The sequence below is a fragment of the Chiroxiphia lanceolata genome, chromosome 29 (assembly GCF_009829145.1).
Source record: "Chiroxiphia lanceolata isolate bChiLan1 chromosome 29, bChiLan1.pri, whole genome shotgun sequence".
NCBI classification, from domain to species: Eukaryota; Metazoa; Chordata; class Aves; order Passeriformes; family Pipridae; genus Chiroxiphia; species Chiroxiphia lanceolata.
In genome coordinates, this window is record NC_045665.1 from 34,188 (window position 1) to 62,039 (window position 27,852).

General features: G+C 65.1%; 2 protein-coding genes across 4 annotated transcripts; both read left to right on the forward strand.

Annotated features, from left to right (window-relative positions):
* Positions 1–1,102: 1,102 nt before the first annotated feature.
* Positions 1,103–11,708, forward strand: CRTC2 (CREB regulated transcription coactivator 2). Of its 3 annotated transcripts, XM_032712884.1 has the most exons (14): positions 1,103–1,273; positions 4,276–4,377; positions 4,944–5,054; positions 5,606–5,667; positions 6,147–6,215; positions 6,719–6,822; positions 6,918–6,947; positions 7,037–7,116; positions 7,209–7,258; positions 7,532–7,776; positions 8,029–8,453; positions 9,291–9,494; positions 9,877–10,051; positions 10,379–10,674. In XM_032712884.1, the coding sequence occupies exons 1-14, from the start codon at positions 1,103–1,105 to the stop codon at positions 10,597–10,599; spliced, it is 2,049 nt and encodes a 682-aa protein (XP_032568775.1). In that variant the 3' UTR covers positions 10,600–10,674. The 3 variants fall into 3 exon arrangements, with proteins under 3 accessions (XP_032568775.1, XP_032568776.1, XP_032568774.1); XM_032712885.1 differs by lacking the exon at positions 8,029–8,453 and having other exon boundaries at positions 10,379–11,708; XM_032712883.1 differs by having other exon boundaries at positions 7,532–8,453.
* A 1,552-nt stretch (positions 11,709–13,260) lies between these two features.
* Positions 13,261–27,785, forward strand: DENND4B (DENN domain containing 4B). The gene is given in 27 exon segments (XM_032712887.1): positions 13,261–13,770; positions 14,511–14,763; positions 14,855–14,924; positions 15,678–15,847; positions 16,192–16,433; positions 16,684–16,750; positions 16,870–16,928; positions 17,010–17,154; positions 17,653–17,828; positions 17,933–18,033; positions 18,474–18,686; positions 18,964–19,109; positions 19,314–19,453; positions 19,524–19,647; positions 20,280–20,486; positions 21,337–21,465; positions 21,550–21,694; positions 22,109–22,650; positions 22,746–22,863; positions 23,376–23,468; positions 23,470–23,551; positions 23,954–24,092; positions 24,592–24,825; positions 25,294–25,399; positions 25,929–26,094; positions 26,166–26,230; positions 26,713–27,785. Coding segments are annotated over 27 exon segments (4,371 nt in total). The 5' UTR covers positions 13,261–13,477; the 3' UTR covers positions 26,859–27,785.
* The last annotated feature ends 67 nt before the right edge of the window (positions 27,786–27,852 follow it).

The window sequence follows — 27,852 nt, forward strand, 5'->3', positions numbered from 1 at the left end:
AGGCCATCCAGAAAATGTGTCAGCCAAAACTAAGAGATAACAGAACCCCCCCTTTTCTTGGGAGCTCAGAGAAATCAGTTTGCCAGATTTCACCTGGGAAACACCCTTTGCTTATTGCCCCTTGGTGTATTTTTGTTCCAATATTTAGGTTAATTTTCAGACGAAGTTCACACTGGGATGTGACTTGCTTTATTGTGGTAAATAAATTTGGTTCTGCCACTCTGGTCCTTAAATGCTGATAGAGTGAGCCCAAACCCCAGTGAGTTTTATCATGTTCTGCTTTTACAAATTGCTGCACTAATTTTTCTGGTAATATTAACTGACCTGTTTTTAGTTGACCCCACCCATTGTCTAACAGCTTACCTCCATTTTCATGTATCCATTTATTCTGTTGTTTTGATAATTAGTTTTATTTTTTAAGGTGGTTTATGGTGTTATGTACATCTGAGGTGAAGTGTGGTGCTGACTGGGGGGGTACTGAGATTTTAATTGCATGTGAACTCACTTGAATATGTAATCATGTCTGAGTGCAGTTGGTGCGCCACTCTCGGCAGTACGTGCACGGCAAGAGCTTTCTGCGCGGGCACCTTTGGTCTGGGAGGAATCTTCATCCATATTCAATTCTGGCAATCGGACAGCCAATTTCAGCACAGCACTCTTGCGAGCGAACTAGTGCCATTGCCGTTTCTTCCTATTACCTTTTTCTCCCTATTCCCTTATTCCCACACCCTTCCCTTTTCCCCCGTTCCCTCGGTCCCCATCTCTGTGCCTTTCTAATTCCCTTTTTCCCCCCAGTTCTCTTTTCCCCCCCCTTTCCAGAGCCCCTCCAGACCCCGCCCGTTCTCCTGACCCCTCTTCTTTCCCCGCCCCACTTCCTTTACCTTCGTGGTGCACTCTGGGACTCGCAGTCCCCTCTTCCCTCTCCACCCTACACACTGCACCCCGGCGCCTTCATTCCCCGTCGCCCCTCGCGGCGCTCTTTCCTTGTTTCTGGGAGTTGTAGTCTTGACTCTCTTCTTTCCCGTTGCGGGCTCTATCCGCCGAACTTCAAGTCCCGGCGCACTCCGCGCTGCGTCTGCGGCGGAGCGGCGGAGCGGGGAAGATGGCGGCGGCGGGCGCGGGGGCCGGGCCCGGGCCCGGCGCGGGGCCCTCGGCTGGCGCGGGGGCCTCGAACCCGCGCAAGTTCAGCGAGAAGATCGCGCTGCAGAAGCAGAGGCAGGCGGAGGAGACCGCGGCCTTCGAGGAGGTTATGATGGAGATCTGCTCCACACGGGTGAGCGACGGGCCGCCCTACCGGATGCGCCGCGGGGCGGGAGGGCCCTGAGGGGATGATCGGGGGTACTGAGGGGTCGTGAGGGGACGGGGAGGGTCGTGATGAGCCGGGGAGGCTGACGGTGAGGGGTTAGTGGAGCCAGAGGAGTCCGGGACTGAGGGGTCGTGAGGGGCCGAGGGGGCTGTTGGCAGTGAGGGGGGAGAATTTGGGGGAGGTTGAGGGGTCGGGGAGGGATGGGAAGGTTGAGAGGTTAGAAGGGACCAGGGGGGCTCTGAAGGGGTTAGGGAGGGGGCTAAAGGGGCCCGAAGGAGCTGTGAGGGTTTGGAGAGGGGGAAGTTGAAGGGGACCAGGGGAGCTGTGAAGAGATTGAGGGGGGGGGTTAGAGGGGTCTGGGAGGGGGATGGGAAGGTTCTTGGGAGGGTTAGAGGAGTCCAGGGGAGATGAGAAGGTTTTTGGGAGAGTTAGAGGGGTCCAGGGGGGATCCCAGGTCCTGGAATTGGGGTGGGAAAAGGATCCCTGATCCCACAGATCCGGGACCTGCTGTCCCCTCCAGAGGGCTCCAGGGTCTGTCCCTGTCCCTGGAGACCCTCGAGATCTTCCCTGGATCCTGTGGAATCCTGTGGATGCTGCATCCTAGGAGATGCTGAGATTGAGCCTGGTTGGAATCTGGGAATTGCAGTGTTGGGATATGGGATGGGATCTGGGATCAGAGCTGGGATGGGGGCTGGGGTGGGATTTGGGACAGGATCTGGGATAACTCCCACCCAGCAGCTCCAGGAAGGTGGAATGTTGTCTCCGTGGGCTGCTGGGAGGGACCTTGGGAGATTGGGAAGGCTAGGAATGCTCCAGGAGGTGGTTTCCCAGGCAGGGGAAGCCTCAGGAGGAGCTGGTTGGGAATTGTGTGTCTGTTATCCCGGGATTTGGTGCGTTTTGGTCGTTCCCGGCAGAGCCTTCAGATGGATGAGTGAGAGGGTGGAGTGCAGGATCCGGGGAGACACAGACAGGCTCTTCCAGGGGACAGGGAAAAGAAAACCCAGGGAAAAGCCAGCAGAGCTTTAAAAACTGGGAATTTTGGGGTGGGAGAGCCCTGGCTCTGAGGGGATCTGAGATCTGGGATGTCGCTGCTGGGGTGATGGGGACGTCCCAGGAGAGTTTGGGAATGGGCTGGAGCCTCTGCTGTGCTTCCATCTGCAGGGATTTTGGGAATGAGGGCCTCCTCTGTGCATCTCTGGAGAGTTTGGGAATGGGCTGGAGCATCCCAAGAGAATTTGAGAATGAGCTGGAGTTTTGTGTCATCCCAGGAGAGTTTGGGAATGGGCTGGAGTCTCTTGTGCATCCTAGGAGAGTTTGGGAATAGGCTGGACCATTCCAGGAGAGTGTAGGAATAGGCTGGAGCCTCCCCTGCACTTCCATCCGCAAGGATTTTGGGAATGGCTTTGGCCGTGTTTGCAGAGCAAACAACTGGTTAATGTGCAGCGGGACTGTCCTGATCCCTCCTGGAATGACTCCTCCGGGAATTCAGCCCTTAATCCCTTCCTCGGACAATTCCTCAGGGAATTCCTTCCCAGAGGAATGATCCCTGCCCGGGCTGATTCCTCCGGGATCTGTTCCCTGCAGCCCCAGGAGTGGCTCCACAGCCCCCCAGGCTTTGCTCTGGGATTCCTGGAGTTGTTCCCAGCTATTCTTGAGCTATTCCCAGATTCTAGGCTCTCTGTGGGATCCTGGCTCGGAGCAGGATCCCTATCCCGATCCCTTAAGCCCCAGACACTAATCCCTCCAGCTGCTGCCTAAAGATTCTGCTTTTTTGGGTGGTTTTCCTTGTTTTTTCCCGCCTGGATCTGGATCCCTGTGGTTTTAAGCTCAGGAATTTGGCGTTTCCTGATTCCCAGCTGGTTTTTTTGGGCTTCAGCTTCTCTTTCCCTTGGATTTGTCCAGGGCTTGGATCTGCCCAGCTCCAAAGGGAAGGCAATTTCTATGGATTGAGATGGGGGAAACTCTCCTTCCCTGTGGATTGGGAACAGGGAAACCCCCTTTCCTTGTGCTTTGGGATCAGGGAATCTCTCCTTCCCCATTCCCTGTCTCAAGATGAGGCCCCTGCCCGGGGTTTTCCTGGGATCCCGTTTATCTCTGGCTGTGCCGTGACTCCTTCCCTGGCCTTGAGCTCCGGGATGGGATCTCCAGGCTGGCCTTGACATGGACGAGGTGCCTGCTGGAAAATCCTGCTGGAAAATCCCTCGGGATCCGCAGAGCCCGGATCCCACCCGGGGGGCTCACCCCCCACTCTGGTAATGTGGGATGTGGGATGAGCAGACCCTCCTCCATCCCTTGTGGGCTCCTGACCCTCCTCCTTCCCACTCTGGAGCTCCCATGGATGCAGGAAGGGGGTCTCTGGAGCAGGAAGGGATCGGATCCAACCCCTCCCCCCCCTTGGGGTCACTGTCACCTCAGGGGGTGATGCCGTGGGGGAAGGGGGGGCCTGGGGTGTCCGGGGGGGATCTGAGGGGGTATTTGGGGGGCTCTGACCCCCCCGGCCCCCTGCGCAGCCCCCTCTGACATGCCCCTGTGTGTCCCTCCCTTGTGTTCCCTTTGTCCCCCCATGTCCCCCACGTCCCTCTCATGTCCCCTCATCCCTCCCATGTGTCCCCATGTGTCCCCTATGTCCCTCTGTGTCCCTCATGTCCCTCCCATCCCTCCCATGTCCTTCCCACAACCCCCCATCCCCCCTATGTCCTCCACATCCTTCCCACGTGTCCCCTATGTCCCTTCCATGTCTCCCCCGTCCCCCATGTCCCCTCACATCTCTCCTATGTCTCCCCCATGTCCCCTCATGTCCCCCTGTCCCCTCCATTCCCCCATCCCTCCATGTCCCCCCGTCCCCCCGTGCTTCCCCATCCCCCTATGTCCTCCCACCCCTTCACGTGTCCTCCATGTCCCTCTGTGTCCCCCATGTCCCCTCATCCCCCCCCTGTCCCCCTGTCTCCCCTGTCCCCGTGCCCCCCCAGCTACAGGCCCAGAAGCTGCGCCTGGCCCACGGGCGGGGCCCGTTCTACAGCGGCTCCCTGCCCAACGTCAACCAGATCGGCTCCGGCCTGCCCGACTTCCAGGTGAGCCGGGGGCTCTGGGGGGGCTGCAGCCCCGGGAAGGGGGGCTGGAGCTGCAGAGGGGAGGGGGGGATGAGGGGATGCTCCCTGAGCTCACTCCCATCTCTGGTGCTGAGGCGAGACTGGTCCTGAGCCCCCTTCCCAGTGGGGTCATCTGTCCCTTCTCCTGACCTCCATTCCCCGTTGTCTCACCTGTCCCCCCCTCTCCCGAGCCCCATTCCTGGGTGTCTCCTTGTCCCTGTTCCCGAGTATCTCCCCGTCCCTGTTCCTGGGTGTCTCACTTGTTCCCCCCTCTCCCTGTCCCGTTCTCAGGTCTCTCACCTGTCCCCTCCTCTCCGAGCCCCATTCCTGGGTGTCTTCCTGTCCTGTTCCCAGGTGTCTCCCTGTCCCTGTTCCTGGGGCTCTCCCTGTCCCCGTTCCCTGGGGTCTCACTGTCCCCATTCCCTGGGGTCTCACTGTCCCCATTCCCTGGGGTCTCACTGTCCCCATTCCCGGGGGTCTCACTGTCCCCATTCCCGGGGGTCTCACTGTCCCCATTCCCGGGGGTCTCACTGGCCCTGTCCCTGCAGGGCCCGTCCCCTCTGGACTCCACGCGGAGCACGCGGCACCATGGGCTGGTGGAGCGGGTGCAGCGGGACCCCCGCCGGATGGTGTCCCCCCTGCGCCGCTACGTCCGCCAGATATCCTTCAGTGTGGGCATTCCCTGCTCCCGGGCATCCCCTGCTTCTGATCCTTCAGCCCGGCCATTCCCTGCTCCCGGGCATTTCCTACTCCCAATCCTTCAGTCTGGTCATTCCCTGCTCCCGCTCCTTCGACCTGGCCATTCCTTGCTCCTGATCCTTCAGCCTGGCCATTCCCTGCTCCCGGGCATTCCCTGCTCCTGATCCTTCAGCCTGGCCATTCCCTGCTCCCGGGCATTCCCTGCTCCTGATCCTTCAGCCTGGCCATTCCCTGCTCCTGGGCATTCCCTGCTCCTGATCCTTCAGCCTGGCCATTCCCTGCACCTGCTCCTTCATCCTGGTCATTCCCTATTCCCGCTCTTTCAGCCCAGGCATTCCCTGCTCCTTATCCTTCATTCCAGTCCCATTCCCTGCTCCTTTATCCTGGCCATTTGCTGCTCTTCATCCCAGTCCCATTCCCTGCTCCTGCTCCTTTATCCCGGTCCCCTTCCCTGTCCCGTGGGATTTGGGAGCCCCCCCTGCTCTCAGTGTGGCCCTTAACGCGCCCCCACATCGACAGCTCCCCCTACGGACCCACCTACTTGTCGCCTCCGCCTGAGCCCAGCTGGAGGAGGTAATTCCTGCCATTCCCTGCAGCCCGGGGCCCATCCTGAGGCTTTGGAAGCAGGAGAGGCCCCGGCATTCCCAGGAGGATCCACAGGGCTGGGATGTGGGAAGGGGGCAGGGGGAAGTGCTGCAGTGCTGCAAGTGGGGTGAGGGCTCCTGCCTCTTGGATCCTGGGATTGTCCCACAAACTGGGGGGCTCAAGGAGGAGTTTCAGATGGGAATAGGGATCCTGCCAAGAGGAAGCAGGTGGGGACAGGGATGGGGGACAAATACAAGCTCGAGATCCGTCCCTGGAGTCCCAGGAGTGGTGTGTCCCTGTCCCACCCAGAAGGGACACCACAGGGGACAGCCCAGTCCCATTCTATCTTTCTGCAGCTCCCAGCCCTCACTGGGGCATTCCCAGGGCGGGGAATGGGGTCGTGGATCCCCAAGGGGTGTCCTGCTTCCTTGGCCCCTCTAATCCCTGTTTCTCCCTTCCAAAAAAAGGACTATGCCCTGGAGCAACTTCCCGATGGAAAAAGGACATTTATTCCGGCTGCCCTCAGCTCTCAACAGGTTTGATTCTGTTTTTTTCCTCTCCCTCTTTCCCAGACAGGACCCCCGGGGTGGGCAAAGGCTTGGGACCCCCGAGGGGGAGAAGGTGGCCCTGGGGACCCCTGGGTTCGGCCCCAGGACCCCTACAGGGTCCCCCATGAGGGGAGGGGTCCCTGTCCCATGGTTGTGGGGGGGTGGTTTGGGGAGGTTTCCTGTGCCGCGGCCGAACAATGTCCCCCTTGTCTCTTGTCACTGCAGCCTCTTCCCAGCCCTTCCCTGCCCTTCCTTGCCTTGGGACAACTAATTGGGAACACAACGGATGCCCCCAGCCCCGGGGGGGGGCACAGGGTGGTCCCAGGGAGGTCCTGTTGTCCCCTGTGCCTGGGGGTGAGGGCTCCAGGAGGGAGATGGGGCTGGACTCCAGTGGGGAGGGGGAGACAGGACTGGTGGGGGGGCTGTAAATGGGGGTGGGGGGTGTAAATGGGGTGGGGGTCCCAGATCCATGCTGTGATCCCCGTTTTTAGGACAAATTCCGACTCGGCCCTGCACACGAGTGTGATGAACCCCCCTCCCCAGGACTCCTACCTGGGCCCCTCCCAGCCTGCCCCCCCACCTGGTCGACGCACGGGTGAGACCCCCTGCCCCCTCCAACCCCCTGGGGAGGGGTCACACAGCCTCCCCTCCCCACCTCTCTGCCCCCCTGACCCACCCGCTCTCCCACAGGTTTCCTGGACGGGGACTCGGACAGCAAAGGTGAGCCCAGGTCACAGCTGTGTCCCCCCTGGGCCGGGGGGGCTGTGATGTCCCCCACCACCACCACTGACCCCCCTCCCCCTTCCCAGTGTTTCTTTTCCAAGTGCCTCCCATCGAAGAGAACTTTGATGACAACAAGCACTCGCTGAAGCCCTGGGACACCAAGAAGGTGGGGGGGGGGGCATGGGGATGTCCCCCCCGGGTGCCCCCCTGTGTCCCCAAGGCCCTGCCTGGGCTGATCCCTGCGCTCTGATCCCACAGCTCTCATCCTCCTCGGCACGGCCCCGATCCTGTGAGGTCCCGGGCATCCAGTGAGTGCTGGGGAGCTGGAACGGGGAGGGGGCACTAGGGAGGGGCTGGAGTGGAGAGGGGGCACTGGGGAGGGGCTGGAGTGGGGAGGGGGCACTGGGGAGGGGCTGGAGTGGGGAGGGGGGCACTGGGGAGGGGCTGGAATGGTGAGGGGGACACTGGGGAGGGGCTGGAGTGGGGAGAGGGACGCTGTGGAGGGGGACCCTGGGGAGGGGGTGCCAGGGTGTCATCGCTGTTCCCCCCCCCGTCTCTCTCTCCACCTTGCGCCCCCCCAGTGTGTTCCCGTCCCCGGACCAACCTGCCAACGTGCCCCTCATGCCCTCGGCCCTCAACACGGGGGGGTCCCTGCCCGACCTGACCACGCTGCACTTCCCGTCCCCCCTGCCCACCCCCCTGGACCCCGAGGAGGCCCCGTTCCCCCCCCTGAGTGGGGGCAGCAGCACCTCCAACCTGGCCACCACCATGACCCACCTGGGCATCAGCGGCACCGGCACGGGGGGGCTGGGCTACGACCCCCCAGGTGAGTGGGGGGGCACATGGGAGCTCAGAGACCCCCCAGGTGAGTGGGGGGGCACAGGGGGGCTGGGCTACGACTCCCCAGGTGAGTGTGTCCATCGCTGTGTCCATCTCCATGGTTTTGGTGGCTCCATCCCCCTCCCTCCACCTGGGGAGCCCCCCAGGCCCTTCCCTCCCGCCAGGGAGCCCCTCAGGCCCCTCCCCGGGCACGGGGCCATGCTGGGGGGTAACGTGCTCTCTGTTTTTGTGCCCACAGGACTCCCCTCACCTCTACAGAGCTCCCTGAGTAACCCGTCCCTGCAGTCCTCCCTGAGCAACCCCAACCTGCAGGCCTCCCTGCGCGGCCCCTCCCTCCAGGCCTCCCTCAGCAACCCCTCTCTCCAGTCCTCCCACAGCAGCTCCTCCATCCCCTCCTCGCTGTCCAACCAGTCCCTGCCCTCGTCCCTGTCCTCCTCGCTGTCCAACCCGTCCCTGCCCACGTCCCCCCGGAGCCAGCCCCTCCAATCCTCGCCCAGCAACCCCAGCCTGCCCTCGGGGCTGGGGGGCTCCTTTGGGACCACGTCTCCCCGGCGCCGGGTCCCGCTCAGCCCCCTGTCCCTGCCCGTGGCTGGTGACTCCAGACGGCAGCACCCCAAACAGTTCTCACCAACAATGTCACCCACATTGTCCTCCATCACCCAGGTATGCATGGCTCCATCGCCGCGCCTTCTCCTCATCCTCTTCATCCTCCTCCTCCTCACCCCCCTCTTCCTCCTCCTCCTCGGTCTCCTTCTCATCCCTCTCCTCCTCTCCCTCTTCCTCATTCCCTTCATTCTCCTCTTCTTTGTCCCCCACCTCATCTTCCTCATCCCTGTCCTCCTCCTTCCTTGTTTTTCTCTTCTTAGTCCTCCTTGTCTTCTTCCTCTTCCTCCTCCTCTTCTTCCTCAGCCCACTCTTCCTCAGTCCCCTTATCCTCCTCTTCCTTGTCCCCTTCCTCATTGCCCTCATCGTACTCTTCCTCATCCTCCTGTTTCCCATCCTCTTCCCTGTCCTCCTCCTCCCTTATCTTTCTCCTTTTCATCCTCCTTGTCTTCTTCCTCCTCATCCTCTTCCTCCTCCTCCTTGTTACCCTTTTCTGTGTCCTCCTTTTCCCCGGTCCTCCTCCCATCGTCCTTGTCCTGCTCTTCTTCCTCCTCCTTATCTTCCTCTCATCCTTCTTGTCCTCTTCCTCGTCCCCCTCTTCTTGTCTTTCTTCTCTTCCTCCTCCCGCTCACTCCTCTCACCTTGTTTCCATCCTCATCTCACTCACCCCCAGGGCCCCTCTCGCCCCCATTCCCCCCCCCTCAGACCCCCCCAGCCCTGCCCACATTGGGGGGACACTCCATGTCCCTCCCAGCCACCCCCCTGCCACGGGGACCCCCCCGGGCCCCCCCCAAAGCCAGGGGTGAGCTCGGGAGTCTCAGTGCCGGCAGCCCTGGGGGGGGCCAGTGGAGCCCCCCAAAGTGGGGGTGTCCCACTGACCCCCCCCTCTCTCTGCAGGGGGTGCCCCTGGACACCACGAAGCTGCCGGAGCAGCGGCTCCCACCGTACCCCTACGGCCAGCCCGGGGTGCTGCTGGGGTCCCAGCCCCCCCCGCGGCCACCCGCACCCCCCCCGCGCCCCTACGGCCCACCCTACCCCCCCCCAGGGCCCTCCCTGGGCCAGCCCCTGGCGCAGCCCCCCGGAGACTTCGGCCTGGGCAGCGTGAGTGGGGGGGGCACGGAGTGGGGTAAAGGGGGGAACCCCTAATACAGCTCTGACCCACGGGGGGGGGCATGGAGAGAACATCGGGACACTCCATGGGGTCACCAAGGGGAATATGGGAATGGGGACCCTTGGGGGGTCACTGGGGGGGACATGGCGATGGGGACCCTCAGAGTCATTGAGGGGAACATGGGGATGGGGGACCCCTCCAGGGGGGTCACTGGGGGGGACATGGGGACAGGGAACACTCTGGAGGGTCACTGGGGGGGACATGGGGACAGGGGACATTCTGGGGGGGCTTACTATGGGGGTCACGGGGGGGGGGGACATGGGGACAGGGGACACTCCACGGAGGCCACCCCTAACCCTCCTCTCTCCGCAGCTGGAGCAGTTCGGGATGGGGGAGAGCCCACCCGGGAACAGCGGAGGGTTCCCCGACGACCTGGGGGCCCTGAGTTACCCCCTGAGCGAGGGGGGCTACGACCCCCCTGCCCTGAACCGCCCGAACCTGAGCAACTGCAGCCGGCACGGGCCCATCCCCAACATCATCTTCACAGGTGAGGGGGCTGGGGGGCGTCAAGGGGGGGCTGGGGGGCATCATGGGGGGCTGGATGGGATGGGGGCTCTGAGTGTTGTCATGGAGGGGTGGGATGGGGGGGCAGTGGGGTATCAGAGGTGGATGGGTGGATTGGGGGTCCGTGAGGTGTCACAGGGGGTCCATGGGGTGTCACGGGGCGTGTGTGTGCCCTGGAGTCTCTGGGGGTGTCCTGGGAGGGGGTATGTGCCCTGGGCTCTCTGGGGGTATCACGGAGTCTCTGTGGGCCCCCCCATCCCTCCTGGGGCCACACTGACACCCCTGTCGTCCCCCCCACCCCACCCCGCAGGCGACTCCCCTCCGGGGCTGTCGAAGGAGATCGCGACGGCGCTGGCGGGGGTTCCGGGCTTCGAGGTGGAGGGGGGGGCGCTGGGGGGACTGGGGGGGCTGGAGGAGGAGCTGCGCATCGAGCCCCTCACCCTGGACGGGCTGAGCATGCTGAGCGACCCCTGCGCGCTGCTCACCGACCCCGCCGTCGAGGACTCCTTCCGCTCAGACCGCCTGCAGTGAGCCCGGCAGGCCCCCCCCGCCGCAGGGACCCCCCTGCGACCCCCGGCGCCGCCCCCGGGGCCACCCCCCGGCCCCGCCGCCCACTGCGCTCCCGCTGAGACTGGAAAAGGGAGCGTGGGGGGCGCCGGGTGCCCCCAAAACGTGGCCATCGAGGGGTCTGCAGCGAGCACGGGGGGGGCTCCAGCAATGAGATCCCCCCTCAATTCCCATCCCCTGGGAAAAACCCAGGAAAACAGGGAAAAGGGAGTGATCCAGGTGCCCCCAAAGTGCAGCCATGGAGGGGTCCAACCACCCCCAGAGAGCACGGGGGGCTGCAGCACCATGACCACCCCTCAATTCCCGGTCCCGGCGGGTGCTGCTCTCTGGGAACACCCGGGGAAGGGGGAGAGGGGTGCAATCCAGGCGCTCTCCAGCCCTATGGCCCCCCCCAGATCAAGCCCAGGGGGGTCCAGCACTGCAACCGCCCACCCCAGTTCCCACCTCCAGGTCCTGTCGATCCCTGTTCCCGTGGGAAAGCCCCAGGGCCAGCTCGGAACTGGGAAAACTAGGGAGGGGGAGACAACGGGAAACAATCCAGGCACCCCTGGCCCCCCAAAATCAACCCCAGGGGAGTCCCAGCCCTGCGCTCCCCCCTCCAGTTCCCACCCCCTGCCCCCACTGGTCACTGTTCTCCTGGGAAAACCCTGGGAATGTTGGGGGGCGGGAGCAATCCAGGTGATCCCAAACCCCCAGACCTTGGCGGGGGGGGGGCCCGGCCCCCCCGGGGGTGGCTGTACATAAACCCCATAGGTAGAGACCCCTGGTGGGGGGGCAAGAGGGGGCAGTTTCTGCCTTTATTTTATCATTTTTCTGGCTAATCATCATCTTTAAGGCAAAATTCCACTCCCCCCCCAATATGTACCCCCAGTCCCCCCCCAAATTACCCAACTGCTGGGGATGTGTAGAAAGCACTTGTAACTTTGTCCCCCCACCCTCCCCAAATTGCCCCTCCCCGGGGTAGCACGGGGGGAGGGCCCGTCCACAGGTGGGGGGCCCTGGGCCCCCCCCCGAGGGAGCCAGAGTGATTTATAATTATTATTTTTTAAAATATATATTCTATGTCAATTAACCGCCCCCACCCATGCGTGCCTGATTTGGGAGGGGGAGCGTGAGAGGGGGGGGGTTCAGCTGCTCCAGACCCTCCCGCTTTGGCCCTGCCAGGCCTTTGGGATTGGGATTTCTTACTGGGGGGGAAGGGGATCTTTTATTGAGGAAGGGAGGGAGAAATGGGGTCCCTTATTGGGGCGGCAGTAGGGTCTTACTGGGAGACTGATAAGGGGGTCCCTTATTGGGGAGGAGGTGAAATGGGGTCTCTTATTTGGGGGGGACAATGGGGTCCCCACAATTCCTGGGGAGGCTTAGAGGGGCCTGTGAATTCTTGGGGGTGCTCGAAGGGGTCCTGGCAGTTTCTGTGGGATCTGGGGGGGAGTCCCGGGTACCTGGGGGTCTCGAGGGGTGGGGGGTCGATGTCCCCCGGCGTATGCGGCGGGTCCTCCGGGCCGCCAGGGGTCGCTGCGGAGCCACACTCTGTGGCGGTCGCGGCCCAGCGGAACCAGGGACGGCCCGGCCCGGCCCGGCCGCAGGTACCGGGCGGGAACCGGGAGTCTTAGGGGGTCCGCGGGGCTCGGGGGGACCGCAGAGAACGGAGGGCACACAGGGAAGCCGGGCCGGGGGGCACCAGGGGGCGGCAAGCGCTGCAGGGCCCGGGGCAGGGCCTGTGGGGCCCGGGGGGGGGGGGGTGCGGGGTGGGGGCGACATTGGGGGGGGACACAGGGGGGACACGGGCACAGAGAACCCTTCTGGGGAGTCACTGGGGGGGACATGAGGATGGGGAACCCTGCCAGGCCGTGCACGGGATGTGACCCCCTCAGCCAAGCGGGTGTCACCGTCACCAGGGGGGTGTGACCCGCCCCCAGCCAAGGGGTGTCACCGTCCTCAGGGGGTTGTGACATCGCCCCCTCCTCCCCCCGGTTAAGGGGGTGTCACTGTCCCCGGGGCGTTGCGACCCCCCGGCCAAGGGGGCTGCGACCCCCACTCAGCCGAGGGGATGTCCCCGTTCCCAGGGGTTGTGACCCCCCCGGTTAATGGGGCTGTGCCTTCCCCTCCCGGGGGGGCTCCCCTGGGGTCACGGTGCCCCCCCCCCCGTCCCTGCCTGGGGTCTCGATGTTGGGGTCGGGGTTGTTTTGCCCCCTCCGGGTGTTTGGGGTATTGGGGGGCTCTCCATGGAGGGGTCGGGGCTGTTTTGCCCTCCAGGTGTTTTGGGGGGCTCTTCCTGGAGAGGTCAGGGTTGTTTTGGCCCCCCAGGTGTTTTGGGAGGCTCTCCATGGAGGGGTCGGGGTTGTTTTGGCCCCCCGGATGTTTGGGGGGGCCTGGAGGGTGACGTGGGCATTCACGGCCCCAGCGCCTGTTTCCTTCCCCTTTCCTGCCTTCCTCCCCCTCCCCGGAGGCTCCAAGGACCCCCCGTCCTGGCAAGCTGGGGGTGCTGGGAACGGGTGAGGAGGGGGGACTGGGGGGATGAGGAGGCTCTGGGGACCTGGGGGTGGGCACGGGGGACAGATGCAGGAGAGGGACCCCAAACCAAGGGTGAGCCCGCAACCCGGGGGTGCCACAGCAGGGGATGGGGGTCCCACCTCTGAACACCACCCAGGGGAGCCTTCCAGTGCCAGGGGGGGCCCTACTGGTCCCGGGGGGGGTCCTGGTGCCCCACGGCGTGACCGGAAACCTCCTCCCTTCCCGTGCTGGCGGCTCCACGGGGCACCGTGGGGGGAGGAGCTGGGAAAGGGGGGTCCAGTGGCTCCGGTGGCATTCCCAGGGTGTTTCCCCCCCCAGATGGTGTGACATGGCGGACGAGAAGCCCCCCCAGCTGGTGGATTACTTCGTAGTGGCCGGGCTGGCCGAGGCGTCGCGGGCGCTGGAGGAGGAGCCGGCACGGCCGGCGCGGCCTGCGGAGCCCATCACGGATGTGGCCGTGATCATCCGCTCCCAGGGCGAGGAGGTGCCCCAGGGCTTCACCTGCATCGAGACCACCACGTCGGGCCACCCCGTGGACCTCAATGCGGGGCTGCTCAACAACCCCCAGATGTTCCTGTGCTACAAGCGCGGCAGGGACAAGCCCCCCCTCATCGAGCTGGGGTGAGTTTGGGGACGTCCCAAGTGCTGCACGGGGGGCACGACGGGGTGGGAGAGAGGTTGGAAAGCTGGGAAAGAGGCTGGAGGTGCTGGTGAGAGCGGCCGGATGTGACCCAGGTATGCCCAAGTGGGCAAGGAGGTCAGTGACACGTGGGTTGGATCAGCCACAGGAGCAGGACAGAGATTGTCCCTCTGTCCTGGGTCACACCTCGAGTGCTGTGTCCAGGTCTGGGCCCCTCAATTTGCTTTGAGGGGCTGGAGCACCAGGAGGAGGGTCTGGAGAACTCCTGAGGGAGCTGGGGGAGCTCATCCTGGAGAAGAGAAGACTCAGGGGGGACCTTCTGGCTCTCTGCAACTCCCTGACAGGAGGGGGGATCCCGAGGATCTTCTCCCAGGGAACAAGGGACAGGAGGAGGGGAAATGGCCTCAAGCTGTGCCAGAGGAGGGTCAGGTTGGCCATGAGGAGGAATTTCTTGCTGGAAAGGGTGGTGAGGCCTTGGAAGGGGCTGCCCAGGGAGGTGGGGGAGTCCCCACCCCTGGAGGTGCCCAAGGAAGGACTGGCTGTGGTACTGAGTGCTCTGGGCTGGGGGCCAAGGTGGGGATGGGGCACAGGCTGGACTTGATGATCGTGGAGGTCTTTTCCAGCCTTGGTGATTCTGGGGTTGTGTGACTGTGGGATTCCAGGATCCTGAGGAGGGGTCACAGCAGCCCCCCAGGGTCCCCCTCACCCCTGTCCCCCACAGGGTGCACTACGAGGGCAAGGACCGGCCAAAGCCGGGCTACCAGATCCTGGACACGACCCCCTACAGCCGCCCTGCCAACCTGGCCTCGGGCTCCCCGGGCCACCAGCGCACGTTCCTGACGTTCCGGCGCGCGGCCGAGCCCCCCGGGCACCACAGCCTGGGCGTCACTGACATCTGCCTCATCATGCCCAGCAAAGGGGAGACCACCCCCCACACCTTCTGCCGTGTCGACAGGAACCTTAACACCAGCATGGTGTGTCTGGGGGGGTGCCTGGCAATCCCCCTGATCATACACTGACCCCCCTGATCCCAATCCCGGTCCCAATCCTGGTCCCTCCTTGCAGTGGGGTCCCGCCCTGTTCCTGTGCTACAAGATCGCCGTGGCCAAGGGCAACACGCTGGTCTACGAGGCAGGTGGGGAGCTCAGGCCGGGGGGCCTGGACCCCCCCCAAAGGGACCTTGGAGTCATTTATTATTATTTTTTTTCTTAAAAGTATATTTTATGGTAATTAACTCCCCCCCCCCAGCTGACACGTGATGGATTTCAGGAGGGTGGAGGCCCCAGGCCTTCTCAGGGGTTTTGGGAAGTAAAAGAAGGTAGTTCAAGTGCTGAAGACCCCCCAACTCCTCCTGTCAGGCCCTTGAGGCTGGGGTCTCTTAGTGGGGAGGAGGGGGGTAGTGGGGTCCCTTATTGGAGACGGGGTACCTTACTGGAGTCTCTAATTGGGGTGAGTGACAATGGGGTCCCTTATTGGGGGGAAATAGAGTGCCTTGTTGGGGGGGCAGCGGAGTCCCTTCCTGGGAGGGGAGTGGGTCCCTTACTGGGGGGCAATGTGGTCCTTTACTGGGGTCTCAGTGAGGTCCCTTACTGGGACAGGGAGGCAATTGGGTCTCTTACTGTGGGGAGGTTTTAGGGGGGTGGGTTTGGGGGTCTCTGGGCACCCCCTCCTCGTTGGGGTGCGGGAGATGACCTGGGGGACTCATCCTGGTGTCTATGTGTCCCCGTGTCCCTGTGTCCCCCAGGGCTCCTGGGCTGGTACCCTGAGCAGGGGGTTGACCCAGGGGTCTCATCCCTGTGTCCCCGTGTCCCTCAGGGCTCCTGGGCCAGTACCCTGAGTGGATGGGGAGGTGACCCGGGGGTCTCATCCTGCTGTCCGTGTCCCCCAGGGCTGTTGGGCCGGTACCCCGAGCAGGACAGCGAGCAGTTCCCGCTGCCCGAGTCGGTGCCTGTGTTCTGCCTGCCCATGGGGGCCACCATCGAGAGCTGGCCCGCGGGCACCAAGTACCCCCTGCCCGTCTTCTCCACCTTCGTCCTCACCGGCGCCTCGGGGGACAAGGCACGAGGGGCTCAGGGGGTGGGAGATTTGGGAGGTGGGCAGAGATGAGGGCTGGGGGTACTCAGAGCTCTGGGATGGGGGTCCCCAGGGCTGTGAGTTCCCAGTGCCATGGGATGGGCGTCCCCAGTGCCACAGATCCCCAGTGCCCGGTGTCCCCAGTGCCATGGGATGGGGGTCCCCAGCTCTGCGTGGCCCCAGTGCTATGGGATGGGGTCTCCAGTGCCACAGGTCGCCATGGCCCAGTGTCCCCAGTGCCCTGGGCTGTGTGTCCCCATCTCTGCGTGCCAGGTGTCCTCGTGCCCCGCTCCTCGCCGACACCCTCTCCCCGTGCCCCCCTCCCGCAGGTGTACGGCGCTGCCATCCAGTTCCACGAGGCGTTCCCGCGGGAGCGGCTGTCGGAGGGGCAGGCGCTGCGCCTGGGGCTGCTCAGTGTGGTGGACAAGCGGCCGGTGCCGGGCCGGTCCCTGCACACCCGCAAGAGCATCTGCGTCCTGTCCCACTGGCCCTTCTTCGACGTCTTCCGCAAGTTCCTCATGTTCATCTACCGCTACTCCATCTCCGGCCCTCACGTGCTGCCCCTGGAGACGTGAGCGGGGCCTGGGGGAGGCTCGAGGACGTTTGGGGTGGAGTTGGGGGTGGGTTTAGGGCAGGGTTAGGGGTGGATTTGAGGTGGGTTTGTGCTGGAAGGGGTGTGGGGTTAAAGTGGGGTTGGGGGAGTTGTGGGGGAATTTGGGGATGAATTTGGGGTGAATTTGGGGTGGGTTTGGGGGTGAGTTTTGGGTGGGTTTTGGGGTGAGTTTGGGGCTAGGGTGACCTGTCAGGGTCTCTGCCCACAGGCACATCTCCCACTTCATGCACAACGTGCCCTTCCCGTCCCCGCAGCGCCCGCGGATCCTGGTCCAGGTGAGCCACCTCGGGGGGGGCTGTGTGGCCCCAGTGCCCCCCAACACATCCTAGTGCTCCCCAACCCCCCCCGTCCCTGTGCCCCCACCCCAGCCCACCGTGTCACACTGTCCCCACAGATGTCCCCCTATGACAGCCTCCTGCTGTGCCGGCCCGTGTCATCCCCGCTGCCGCTCAGGTAGGGGTGGTTTTGGGGTCCTGGAGGGGCATACACGGGTGTGGGGGGGCCATGGGGCAGCCTGGTGACATCCCCCCTCAGTGGGGCCAGTTTCCTGACGCTGCTACAGAACCTGGGCCCCGACAATGCCGTGGCCCTGCTGGTGGCCGTGCTCACCGAGCAGAAGCTGCTCATCCACTCGCTGCGCCCCGACGTGCTGACCAGCGTGGGAGAGGCCCTGGTGGCGGTGAGTGACCACGGGGGACACCCCCTGGGGCTGGGGGCTGCATACTGGGGGGCTGGGGGGCTAGGGGGCTACAGTGCTGGGAATCCCCCGTTCTGTGTGTCTGGGGACCCCCAGTCCTGTGGGGCTGGGGGTCCTCATCCTGTGGGCCTGGGGACCCACAGCCCTGGTGATCCCAATCCCATGGCACTGGAGACCCTGGTCCCGAAGCACTGGGGACCCACAGCACTGGGATTCTGGTCCCACAGCACTGGAGACCCCAGTGTTGCTGGGGATCCCGGTCCCATGGCACTGGGGATCCTGGTCCTACAGCTCTGAGGATCCTGGTCTCGAAGCACTGGGGTCCCACAGCACTGGATTCTGGTTCCACAGCACTGGGATCCTGGTCCCACAGCTCTGGAGACCCCAGTGGTGCTGGGGATCCTCATCCCACAGCTCTGGGGCCCCCCCGTGCGCATGCCAGGGGCCCCGCGGCACTGACCACCCTCATCCTGTCCCCAGATGATCTTCCCCCTGCGCTGGCAGTGCCCCTACATCCCGCTGTGCCCGCTGGCGCTGGCTGACGTGCTGTGTGCCCCCGTGCCCTTCATTGTAGGCATCCACTCCAGCTACTTCGACCTCTACGAGCCCCCCCGTGACGTCATCTTCGTTGACCTGGACACCAACACCATCTTCCAGTGAGTGTCCTGTGCTGATCCCGGGCCGGGGGGCGGGTGGGCAGTGCCCGGGCGGGGGTCTGGGGGCAGTGCCTGCCCTGCCCTCCCTGCCCTGTGCCCCCCAGGAGCGAGGAGCGGAAGCTGCTGCCGCCCCGTGCGCTGCCCCGCCGGCCCTGCAAGGTGCTGCTGGCCACCCTGCACAGCCTGGCCCAGCAGCTAGACGAGCGTGAGTGGGGAGCCTGGGGGGTCCTGAGGGGGTCTGGGGGGTTAGGGTTAGGGCTGGGGTCCTCCCATAAGAACGAGGGCAATTGGTTTGGAGATATCTTAGTTCCTCAAAGAATGATTCATTGGTGTCGTCCTGGCTGGGTGGTCCGTAGGAGACCCCCCCCGGTGATGTTTGTCCCTAAATCCTTACCCAGAAGGTCCCAACTGCACCATGGCCAACTGGGACCATCCAAACCAGGAGGTTCCCAACCATTCCATGGCCAACTGGAACTACCCAAACCTAGAGGTTTCTGACCATGCCATGGCCAACTGGTACCACCCAAACCCTGAGATTCCCAGCAGTGCTATGGCCAACGGGAGCCAGCCAACCCATGTCCCCCAGCCCGGTTCTGGTCCCTGTGGGTGTCCCCAGTGCTGACCCTGTCCCCCTTGTCTCCGCAGTGCTGAGCGCCCCGGACGAGGCGCCCCCAGAGCTGGTGCTGAGTGCGGCGGAGGGTGTGGGGGCACGGCGGGCACAGCTGGAGCTGGAGGCGAGGGCGGCGTTCCTGCGCTTCATGGCCTGTGCCCTGCGCGGGTACCGCTCCTTCCTGCGCCCCATCGCCCCCGCACCCGCGCCAGCCGAGCGCGACGCCGGCAGCCTCTTCGCCCTCCAGGGTCAGTGTGGGCACGGGCTGGGCTGGGCTGGGGTGGGAGAGGGGTCGTGTGGTGACCATCCTGTCCCCATCCAATCCTGTCCCATCCCATCCACTTCCACCTTGTCTCATCCCCTCCCATCCCATCACATTGCATCCCACCCCATCCCCTCTCATCCCATCCCATCCCGTCCACTTCCATCTTGTCTCATCATCTCCCATCCCATCACATCCCGTCCCGTCCCATCCCATCCCACTCCATCCCACCCATCCACACCTCCGGTGCTGTGTGCCTGCAGGGTTCCTGCGCTCCCGGGACCGGCAGTACCAGCGGTTCTATGGGCAGCTGCTGAAGACACAGCTCTTCACCCAATTTATCGAGGACTGTTCCTTTGCCAGTGACCGTGAGCCCTGTCTCGAGTTCTTTGACACCTGCGTCGACAAGGTGTGTCCCCTTTGTCCCCTCTGTCCCCTCTGTGTCCCCTCTGTGTCCCACCACCCCTGCCTCGAGTTCTTTGACAACTGCGTCAACAACGTGTGTCCCACTGCCCCCCCCATGTCCCCAGTGACCCCTGTGCCCCGCCAGGTGCAGGACAAGGTGTGTCTCACTCCCCCTCCCATGTCCCCAGTGACCCCTGTGCCCCCGCAGGTGCAGGCAGACCTGGAGAAGCCGGAGGACACCCCCCTGATGGAGCTGGATGACCCCCGGGGCGGGGAGCACACGGTGTTCATCACCCCCCCAGAGCAGCCGGCGGGGCCAGATGGGACCGAGCCCCCAGCACGGTACAGGTGAGACCCTCCCGCCCAGACCCCTGCCCACCTGCCAGCCCCCAAACGCTCCTCACCTGTGCCCCGACAGGTACGACGGGTTCCCCACCCTGTGCCCGGAGCTGCTGGAGCCCCCCCGGGACCCACTGGTGGCTCAGCTGTGCCAGGCCCGGAGCAGCGCCCCGAGCAGCCCCGCCCCTCGCAGGACCAAACAGGTGGGTGGCACACATGGGCAGAGGGGTGTGTGAGACGGGACACCTGGACAGGTATGTCTGTGTGAGATGGGACACCTGGGCAGGTGTTCACCTGTGATGACAGCTAGACAGGTGTCCCCTTGAGCTGTGACACCTGTCCAGGTGCCCCCATGAACTCTGACACCTGGACAGGTGCCCACCATGGACAGGTGTCCCTGTGAGCTGTGATCGTTGCCCAGGTGCCCCCCTGGATGTCCCACCTCCCCTGAGTCCTGTCCCTGTCCCCATGAGCTGTGATCCATATCCAGGTGCCCCCATGAACTCTGACACCTGCCCAGGTGCCCCCCTGGATGTCCCAGAGTCCCCTGACCCTTGTCCCTGTCACTGTGAGCCGTACCCCCTCTCCAGGTGCCCCTCTGACTCTTGTCCCCTGTTCTCTTGAGCTGTGACACCTGGACAGGTGCCCCTGTGGGCTGTCACTCCTGGGCAGGTCCCCACCTGGGACAACACCTGGACAGGTGTCCCCCTGGGACAGGTGTCCCCGTGATCCATCACACCTGGACAGGTGTCCCCACAATCCGCGCCCCCTCTCCAGGTGCCCCCCCTGTAATTCCTGACCCCCAGCCGCCCTGACGCTGTGTCCCCATGCCCAGGAGATGAAGGTGGCGCAGCGGGTGGCTCAGAAGTCATCGGCGGTGCCGGAGCTGTGGGCGCGGTGCCTGCTGGGCCACTGCTATGGTCTCTGGTTCCTGTACCTGCCCACCCACGTGCGCGCTGCCCCCGCCAAGCTCGGTGCCCTCCAGCTCGCCTACGACGTCCTGCGCCAGATGGAGCAGCACAAGGTGGTGCTGCCCGACGAGGTGGGTCCTGCCAGGGCCAAATCTGCACTGGGATTGTTGGGAAGGGGCTGCCCCGGGGAGGTGGGGGAGTGCCCAACCCTGGGGCTGTCCAGGGAAGGACTGGATGTGGCACTCAATGCTCTGGGCTGGGGGACAAGGTGGGGACGGGTGTCCAAAGGAGGGACACGAGGATGGGGAATGGTCTGGAGAGGCCACACAAGGAGCAACTGAGGCTTGTTCAGCTGGAGAAGAGGAGACTGGGGGGTGACCTCAGGGGGCTGCAGCTCCTCCCGAGGGGCAGCTCCCATCTCTGCTCCGTGTAAGCAGGGACAGGAGCCGGAGGTCTGCACCAGGAGCTGTGCCAGGGGGAGGGTCAGGAGCTGGGGAAGGGGCTGGAGCACCAGGAGAAGGGTCTGGAGAACTCCTAAGGGAGTTGAGGGGGCTCATCCTGGAGAAAAGGAGGCTCAGGGGGGACCTTCTGGCTCTCTGCAACTCCCTGACAGGAGGGGGGAGCCGGGAAGGGGTCGGGCTCTGCTCCCAGGGAACAAGGGACAGGAAGAAGAAAAACAGCCTCAAGCTGTGCCAGGGGAGGGTCAGGTTGGCCATGAGGAGGAATTTCTTGCTGGATAGGGTGGTGAGGCCTTGGAAGGGGCTGCTCAGGGAGGTGGGGAAGTCCCCACCCCTGGAGGTGTCCAAGGAAGGACTGGCCGGGGCACTGAGTGCTCTGGGCTGGGGGCCAAGGTGGGGATGGGGCACAGGCTGGACTCGATCCAGGGGGGTCTTTCCCACCCTCTAGTGTCCCGTGGGTGGGGTTGGGGGGTCCCTCCCTGCCCGGGGGGGTCCCGTGCTGACCCGTTTTCCTCTCCCCCAGGTGTGTTACCGCATCCTGATGCAGCTGTGTGGGCAGTACGGGGAGCCCGTGCTGTCAGTGCGCGTCCTGCTCGAGATGAAACGTGCCGGCATCGTCCCCAACACCGTCACCTACGGCTACTACAACAAGGTGACCCTGCGGGGGGACACCCCCGGGGGAGGGGTATCCGGGGGTCCCCCCAGCCCCGGCTGACCCCACTGACCACCCCCCCAGGCAGTGCTGGAGAGCAAGTGGCCGGCGGGGACGCAGGGAGGGCGGCTGCGCTGGGCCAAGCTCCGGAACGTGGTGCTGGGGGCGGCCCAGTTTCGGCAGCCCCTGCGGCAGCGGGAGCGGCGGAGCAGCAACGGGGACCCCCCGGGTAAGGAGGGAACGCAGGGGGTGTGTGGGGGGCATGTCAACTCACTGACACCCCCTTGTCACCTCCTGACAAGGGCCAAGACCCCCTGAGTAGGCAGGGAATGGGGGTGCCACTGTCACCTCAGTGATACCCCCTTGTCCTCTCCTGGCAGGGGCTGAGCCCCCTTGAGTAGGGGGGGTCGAGGGGAGGCTTGGGGGGCCCTGTCACCCCACTGCCACCCCCCTTGTCACCTCCGGACAGGGTCTGAGCCCCCCTGAGTAGGAGGGGTTGTTGAGGTGACAGGGAGCCCTGACACCCCCTTTGTCCCCCCCATTTGTCCCCCCCGAAGTGACTGAGCCCCCTCCGGTGGGAGGGGTTGTTGGGGTGATGGAGGGCCCTGTCACCCCCCTGATGCCCCCTTTGTGTCCCCCCCAGGTGACCGAGCCCCTCCCCCTCCGCACCCCCCCCTGCAGCGTCAGACCACCTGGGCGGGGCGCAGCCTGCGGGACCCCCCCCCGGCCCCCCGGCTGGTGAAGAGCGGCAGCCTCAGCTTCCCCCGCAACGAGGGGGAGGCCCGGGGGGGGCCCGGGGAGCCCCCTCTGATCCCCGCAGTCCCCACCCCGCCCTCAGGGCCCCCCCTGCCGCGGGGCCCCCCCGGCTCTGCCGACGGGAGCCTTTCCGACATCAGCTTCCACACGGACGAGAGCGACCCCCGGAGGGACGAGGGGGGGCCCGGGGGGGGCTCCGGGGGTCCCGGTGGCGGGGGCGGCACCCCGCGGCGGGGGCTGGCAGCCAAGCTGCAGCAGTTGCTGTCCCCCGGCAAACGGGGCCCCCCCCGCCCCGCAGAGCCGCCCCGGGAGCGCCGGGGATCGGAGCCGCGGGACCACCGGGACCACCGGGACACGCCCCCCCGGCGCAGTCCTGCGGAGCCCCCCCGGCTGCGCCCCCGGGAGCGCCCCGAGTCCACGGCGTCCGAGGTACCGCCTGTGGGGAGGGGCTGGCTGGCTGGCTGTCCCTCTGTCTGTCCCTCTGTCCCCCCCGGGACCCCCTGACTGTGTGTCGTCCCCCCCAGAGCTCTGTGTCCAGTGAACTGGACCTGTCGGACGCCTCGGGGGGCAGCACCGGGGCCCCCAAATCCACCGAGCCCCCCCCCAGATGGGACAGCAGGGATGGAGCCTCCTGCCCTGGAGGTGAGGGGTGGGGGCCATGGGAGTTCGGGGAGTCAGAGCTCAGATCTGGGAGGGGAGCAGAGTAAAGGCTTTAGGAGGGGTTTGAAGGACAGACCAGGGGGCTTTGGGCAGTCAGAGCTCAGAGATTTGGGGGTCAGAGCTGAGGGGTTTGGGGAGGTCAGAACAAAGGGATTTGGGAGGGTTTAGGGGGGCCTGAGCTGAGGCATCTGGGAGGGATTTGGAGGGGCAGAGCTTAGATTTGAGGGGTCAGAGCTGAGGGTTTGGGGGACCAGAGCTCAGGTTTGGGGGGTGGTCATAGCCCAGGTTTGGGGGGGGTCATAGCCCAGGTTTGGGGGTCCCAGGATAACAATCCCCCCCCCAGGTGCTGCTGTCAAGCTGCCTGGGCTGTGCCACACTGGTGTTTGACGAGGAGCTCAGATTTGGAGGCGTCAAGAGCTCGGGTTTGGGAGGGGTTTGGGGGGTCATAGCCCAGGTTTGGGGATCCCAGGGTAACAGACCCCCCCCCCGGGCAGGTGCTGCTGTCGAGCTGCTCACGCTGCCCGGGCTGTGCCACGCTGGTGTTCGACGAGGAGCTTATGGCCGGCTGGACCTCCGACGACTCCAACCTCAACACAAGCTGCCCGTTCTGTTCCCGCTCCTTCGTGCCCTTCCTGAGCATCGAGATCCGCGACCTCCGGCGGCCCCCCAGGTGGGAACCCCCGAGAACCCCCTTGACCCCCCTCTGGAACCCCCCACATCGTCCCTGCTGGGCCCAGCCTGCTGTGTCCCCCCTCGCCGTGCTCTTGTGCTCTGGGGGCACCCCAATGTCCCACAGCTCCCCCCAGTGTCCCCAGTTCCCTCCCTCCTGCCCACCAGTGTCCCCCCATCCTCTGGGGGCACCCCAATGTCCCACAGCCTCCCAATGTCCCCACGGTGTCCCCAGGGTGTCCCTGACCCCCCTCTTTGCCCCCCACCATTCCCCCCTCCTTCCATCCTCCAGGGAACCCCAAACATCCCCCAGGGCCCCCCCCATTCCTGAGCCTCCCTCCTCCTCTCTCCTGCAGCCCCCCCGATGCCCCCCTATTCCTATGACACCCCCTCTCTCCTGCAGCCCCCCCGGGCCCCCACCGGTGCCCCCGCCCGTGCAGGGGCCAGTTCTCAGTGACCGCCGGCGCTGCCTCGCCCTGGACGGGCCCGACCCCGACCCTGCCCCCGACCCCCAATTGTGCAACGGCTGTGCCGAGACCCCGGTATGGGGGGGGGGGGTGGAGACCCCTGGGGGGTAATGTGGGGGGAGAGACCCCCTGAGGGGTGACAGGGGGAGACCCCCTGGGGGTAATGTGGGGGGAGAGACTCCCTGAGGGGTGACGGGGGGGGAGACCCCTGGGGGGTTACTGGCGAGGAGAGACCCCTGGGGGATGATGGGGGGCAGAGATCCCCAGGGGGGTGCTGGGGGGCCTGCAGGGGAAAGGGGGACCCTGGGATTTGAGGATGTTGGGGGCGTCCCTGCAGGGGCTGGGGATGGGGGGGTTGTGGTTCTGATTTAAGGGTGCTGGGGGGGTCGCTTCAGGGGGAAGGGGGACTCTGGGATTTGGGGGTGTAGGGGATCCCCCATCACAGTTCCTGGGGTTCCTGGGGGGTCCCACCTCTGTCCCCCCCCATCCCCAGGCCCAGGGCTGGGCGAGGGGTCCCCTATGCCAGTTTTTGGGGTCCCTGGGGGTCTCATCTCTGCCCCCCTGCCTTGCCCAGCTCCCAGGTCGCTCCGAGAGGGTGGCCTTTGCCTACCTGAGCCCACTGGTGCTGCGGAAGGAGCTGGAGAGCCTGGTGGAGAACGAGGGTGGGGAGCTGCTGGCGCAACCTGAGCTGGTGGACAGTCACCCCATCATATACTGGAACCTGGTGTGGTACTTCCAGCGCCTGGCACTGCCCAGCAACCTGCCCCTGCTGCTGCTGGGCTCCCACCACGCCCGCCGGCACCCCCAGGTGGGCCAGGGGGGGCTGCCAGGGGGGCTGGGGGGCGGGTGAGGGAGTTTAGGGGGGATGCAAGGGGCAATCTGAGGGGTTTGGGAGGGATATGAAGGGTTTGGGGGGGATGTGAGGGGGCTTGGGGGGTTGTGGGTTTTGAGGGGGAATGTGAAGGCGTTTGGGGGGAGTTGTGGGCTTTGGGGGGGATGAGAGGGGTTTTTGGAGGGACTATGAGTGATTTTTGGGGTGGCTCTGAGGGGTTTGAGGGGTCTCTGAGGGATTTGGGGGGGCTATGAGGAGTTTGGGGGGTCTCTGAGGGTTTTTGGGGGGTCTCTGAGGAGTTTGGTGTGGCTGTGAGTGGCTTTTGGGGTGGCTCTGAGGGGTTGGGGGTGGCTCTGAGTGGTTTGGGGGGGCTCTGAGGGGTTTTGGGGGTGGCTCTGAGGGGTTTGGGGGGCCCCAGTTCCACTCTCCCCCTCCTCCCCCCAGGCCCAGTCCCCCGAGCCCCCTCGGGTCCGAGTGCGGCTCCTGTGGGACGTCCTGACCCCTGACCCTGAGAGCTGCCCCCCCCTCTACGTGCTCTGGAGGCTCCACAGTGAGGGGGGGACAGAAGGGGGTGGGAGGCACTGGGGGGCTCCAGGAGACAGGGGGGGCTCAGGAATGGGGGGCATGGGGGATGTTTGGGGTCCCCCAGAGGGTGGAGGGAGGAGGGCATTGGTGGGGGGCAAAGAGGGGGGTCGGGAACACCTTGGGGACACACCTACAGGGGCACATCACTGGGGTCTGGGGACACTGGGGACACAGTTTGGGGTCTCCCCAGGTAACGTCCCCTCATCACTGTGCCCCTGGTGGTCCCAGGGCCACCCCTTCTGGGGGGTGTGAGGACACTGGGGACACTCTGGGGTCACACTGAGCACACTTTGGGGTCCCCCAGGTAACATTCCTGGTGGGTTGGGGACACTGGGGACACTCTGGGGTCACTCTGGGGACACTGGGGTCACACCAGGGTCACACTGAGCACACTTTGGGGACCCTGGCTGAGCCCCTGAGGGTCCCTGTGTCCCCCATTTTCGGGGTCTGGGGACATTGGGGCTGCTCTGGGGTCACACTCTGGGGTCCCCCAGGTAACGTGCCCCCCCGGCTGCGCCCCTGGGGCCCCCCAGCCCCCCCATTCTCACTGTCCTTCCTGGAGGCCCTGCTGACCCACGTGGGGCTCAACGAGGTGCACAAGGCCATCGGGCTCTTCCTCGAGACCCTCGCAGCCCCCGGAGCCCCCCAGATCCTGCACAGGTACTCAGAGATGCCCTGGAACCCCCCTGGACCCCCCACCCCCCCTTCATGGCCTTTTCTGCCCCCCCCAGGAGCATCTACCGGGAGCTGCTGTTCCTGACACTGGCGGCGCTGGGCCGGGAGCACACGGATATTGGTGAGGGGTGGGGGGACAGCGGGACTGGGGGGGCTTGCGAGGATTATGGGTGGTCTGGGTAGGGGACATGAAAGGGACACACAGGGGGCTTGAGGGGCTCAGGGGGCTCAGGGAGGGAGACACAGGGGGCTCAAGGGTGGCTGGGGGGGACAGAGGGGCAGGACAAGGGGGACTTGGGGAGCTCAGGAGAGACACAGGGGGCTTGGGACCAGCAATGGGGGGCTCGAGGGGCTTGGGGAGGGGGACATGAGTGACACAGGGGGCTCAGGAGTGGCCAGGGGAGGACACAGGGGGTCTGAGGGCAGCATTGGGGGGTACACAGGGGTCCAGAGGGGAACTCCGGAGGGCCATGGGGGACTTGGGGGCAGCATTAGGGGCACTCGGGTGGGCGTTGGGGGGCCTCAGGGGTGATGTTGGGGGACACAAGGGGCTCGGGGGGGCTCAGGGGTCCCTGTGTGGCCCTGACCCCCCCGTGCCCCCAGGCTCATTTGACCGGCGGTACCGCTCGGCGCTGTCCCGGCTCGGGGGGTCCCTGGGGCGGGACGAGCTGCGGCGGCGCCGGGTGCAGCCCCCCAGCGCCAAGGCCTGCGACTGCAGGAGGAGCTTCGGGCCCCCTCCCGAGTGCTGAGGGGGGGGTTACACCTCCGCTACCCCCGATGGATCCCCCTCCGGGGGGAACGGAGCCTTCCAGGGCTCCCTCTGAGTGCTGGGGTTGGGGAGAGACTCCCGGGACCCCTGACGGGTCCCCCCTGAGTGCTGAGGGGGGTCAGACCCCCGGGACCCCTGACAGACCACTCCAGGGGGAACAGAGTCCTCCCTGAGTGCTGGGGGGGGGGGTGTCACACCCCCGGGACCCCCAAAGGACCCCCTCGAGTGCTGAGGGGGGAACAGGGACCCCTGGGATTTGGGGGGGGAGGGGGGAGAAGGGACCCCTGGGACCCCCCAACAGAACCCGCCCGAGGAGAGGGAGATACCCCCGGGACCCTCAAATTGAACCCCCTAGAGGGAACAGACCCCCCCCCAGGCCCCCCCGAGTGATCCAGGGGGGTTGAAGGGACCCCCCCGAAGTGTTAAGAAACGGCCGCCTTGGGGAATGGAACAGGGACCCCCCCCGGGGACCTTCAAAGCAGCAGGGGGGGAGGAAGGAAGGGCCCCCCCCATCTTACACGGGTTTTATATATCAGTGTTAATATATTTTAATTTATTTATTCACCCCCCCCAGCGCCCCCGGGGTTTGAGGGGGAGGGGTGTCGGACGGCCCGAGGGGGCTCTGAGGGTCTGTGTCCCCCCCTCTCCCATTTCTGTCCCACCCCACCCCTTCACCTCCGGGGAGTTTGGGGGTCGTGTTCCCCCCTCCCCAAATGTGTGACTGGATAGTTGGGGGGGCTCTGGGAGTGTCCCCCCCCCCTTCCTCAATCCCCCGATCCCCTCTGGACCCCGCTGGGGGGGGTTTGGTGGCCATTTGGGGGGGGTTTGGGGCAGCCCCACCCCCGCACTGTGCAATAGGAGCCCCCCGCCCCCGGGGCCTGTAAATAAAAGCTGCTGCGGTATTTTCCCCGCTGCCTCCGGGACGATTTTTTTTGGGGGGGGGGGGGGTCTTTTGAGGGAGGAGGCGGGTGTGA

Excerpts from the sequence above, each read along its gene's own strand:
- CRTC2 (XM_032712883.1), top strand. The coding sequence starts at position 1,103 with ATGGCGGCGGCGGGCGCGGGGGCCGGGCCCGGGCCCGGCGCGGGGCCC. Across the intron at positions 5,668-6,146 it reads CCTGAGCCCAGCTGGAGGAG|GACTATGCCCTGGAGCAACT; the intron begins GTAATTCCTGCC and ends TTCCAAAAAAAG. Across the intron at positions 7,259-7,531 it reads TGTGAGGTCCCGGGCATCCA|TGTGTTCCCGTCCCCGGACC; the intron begins GTGAGTGCTGGG and ends GCGCCCCCCCAG.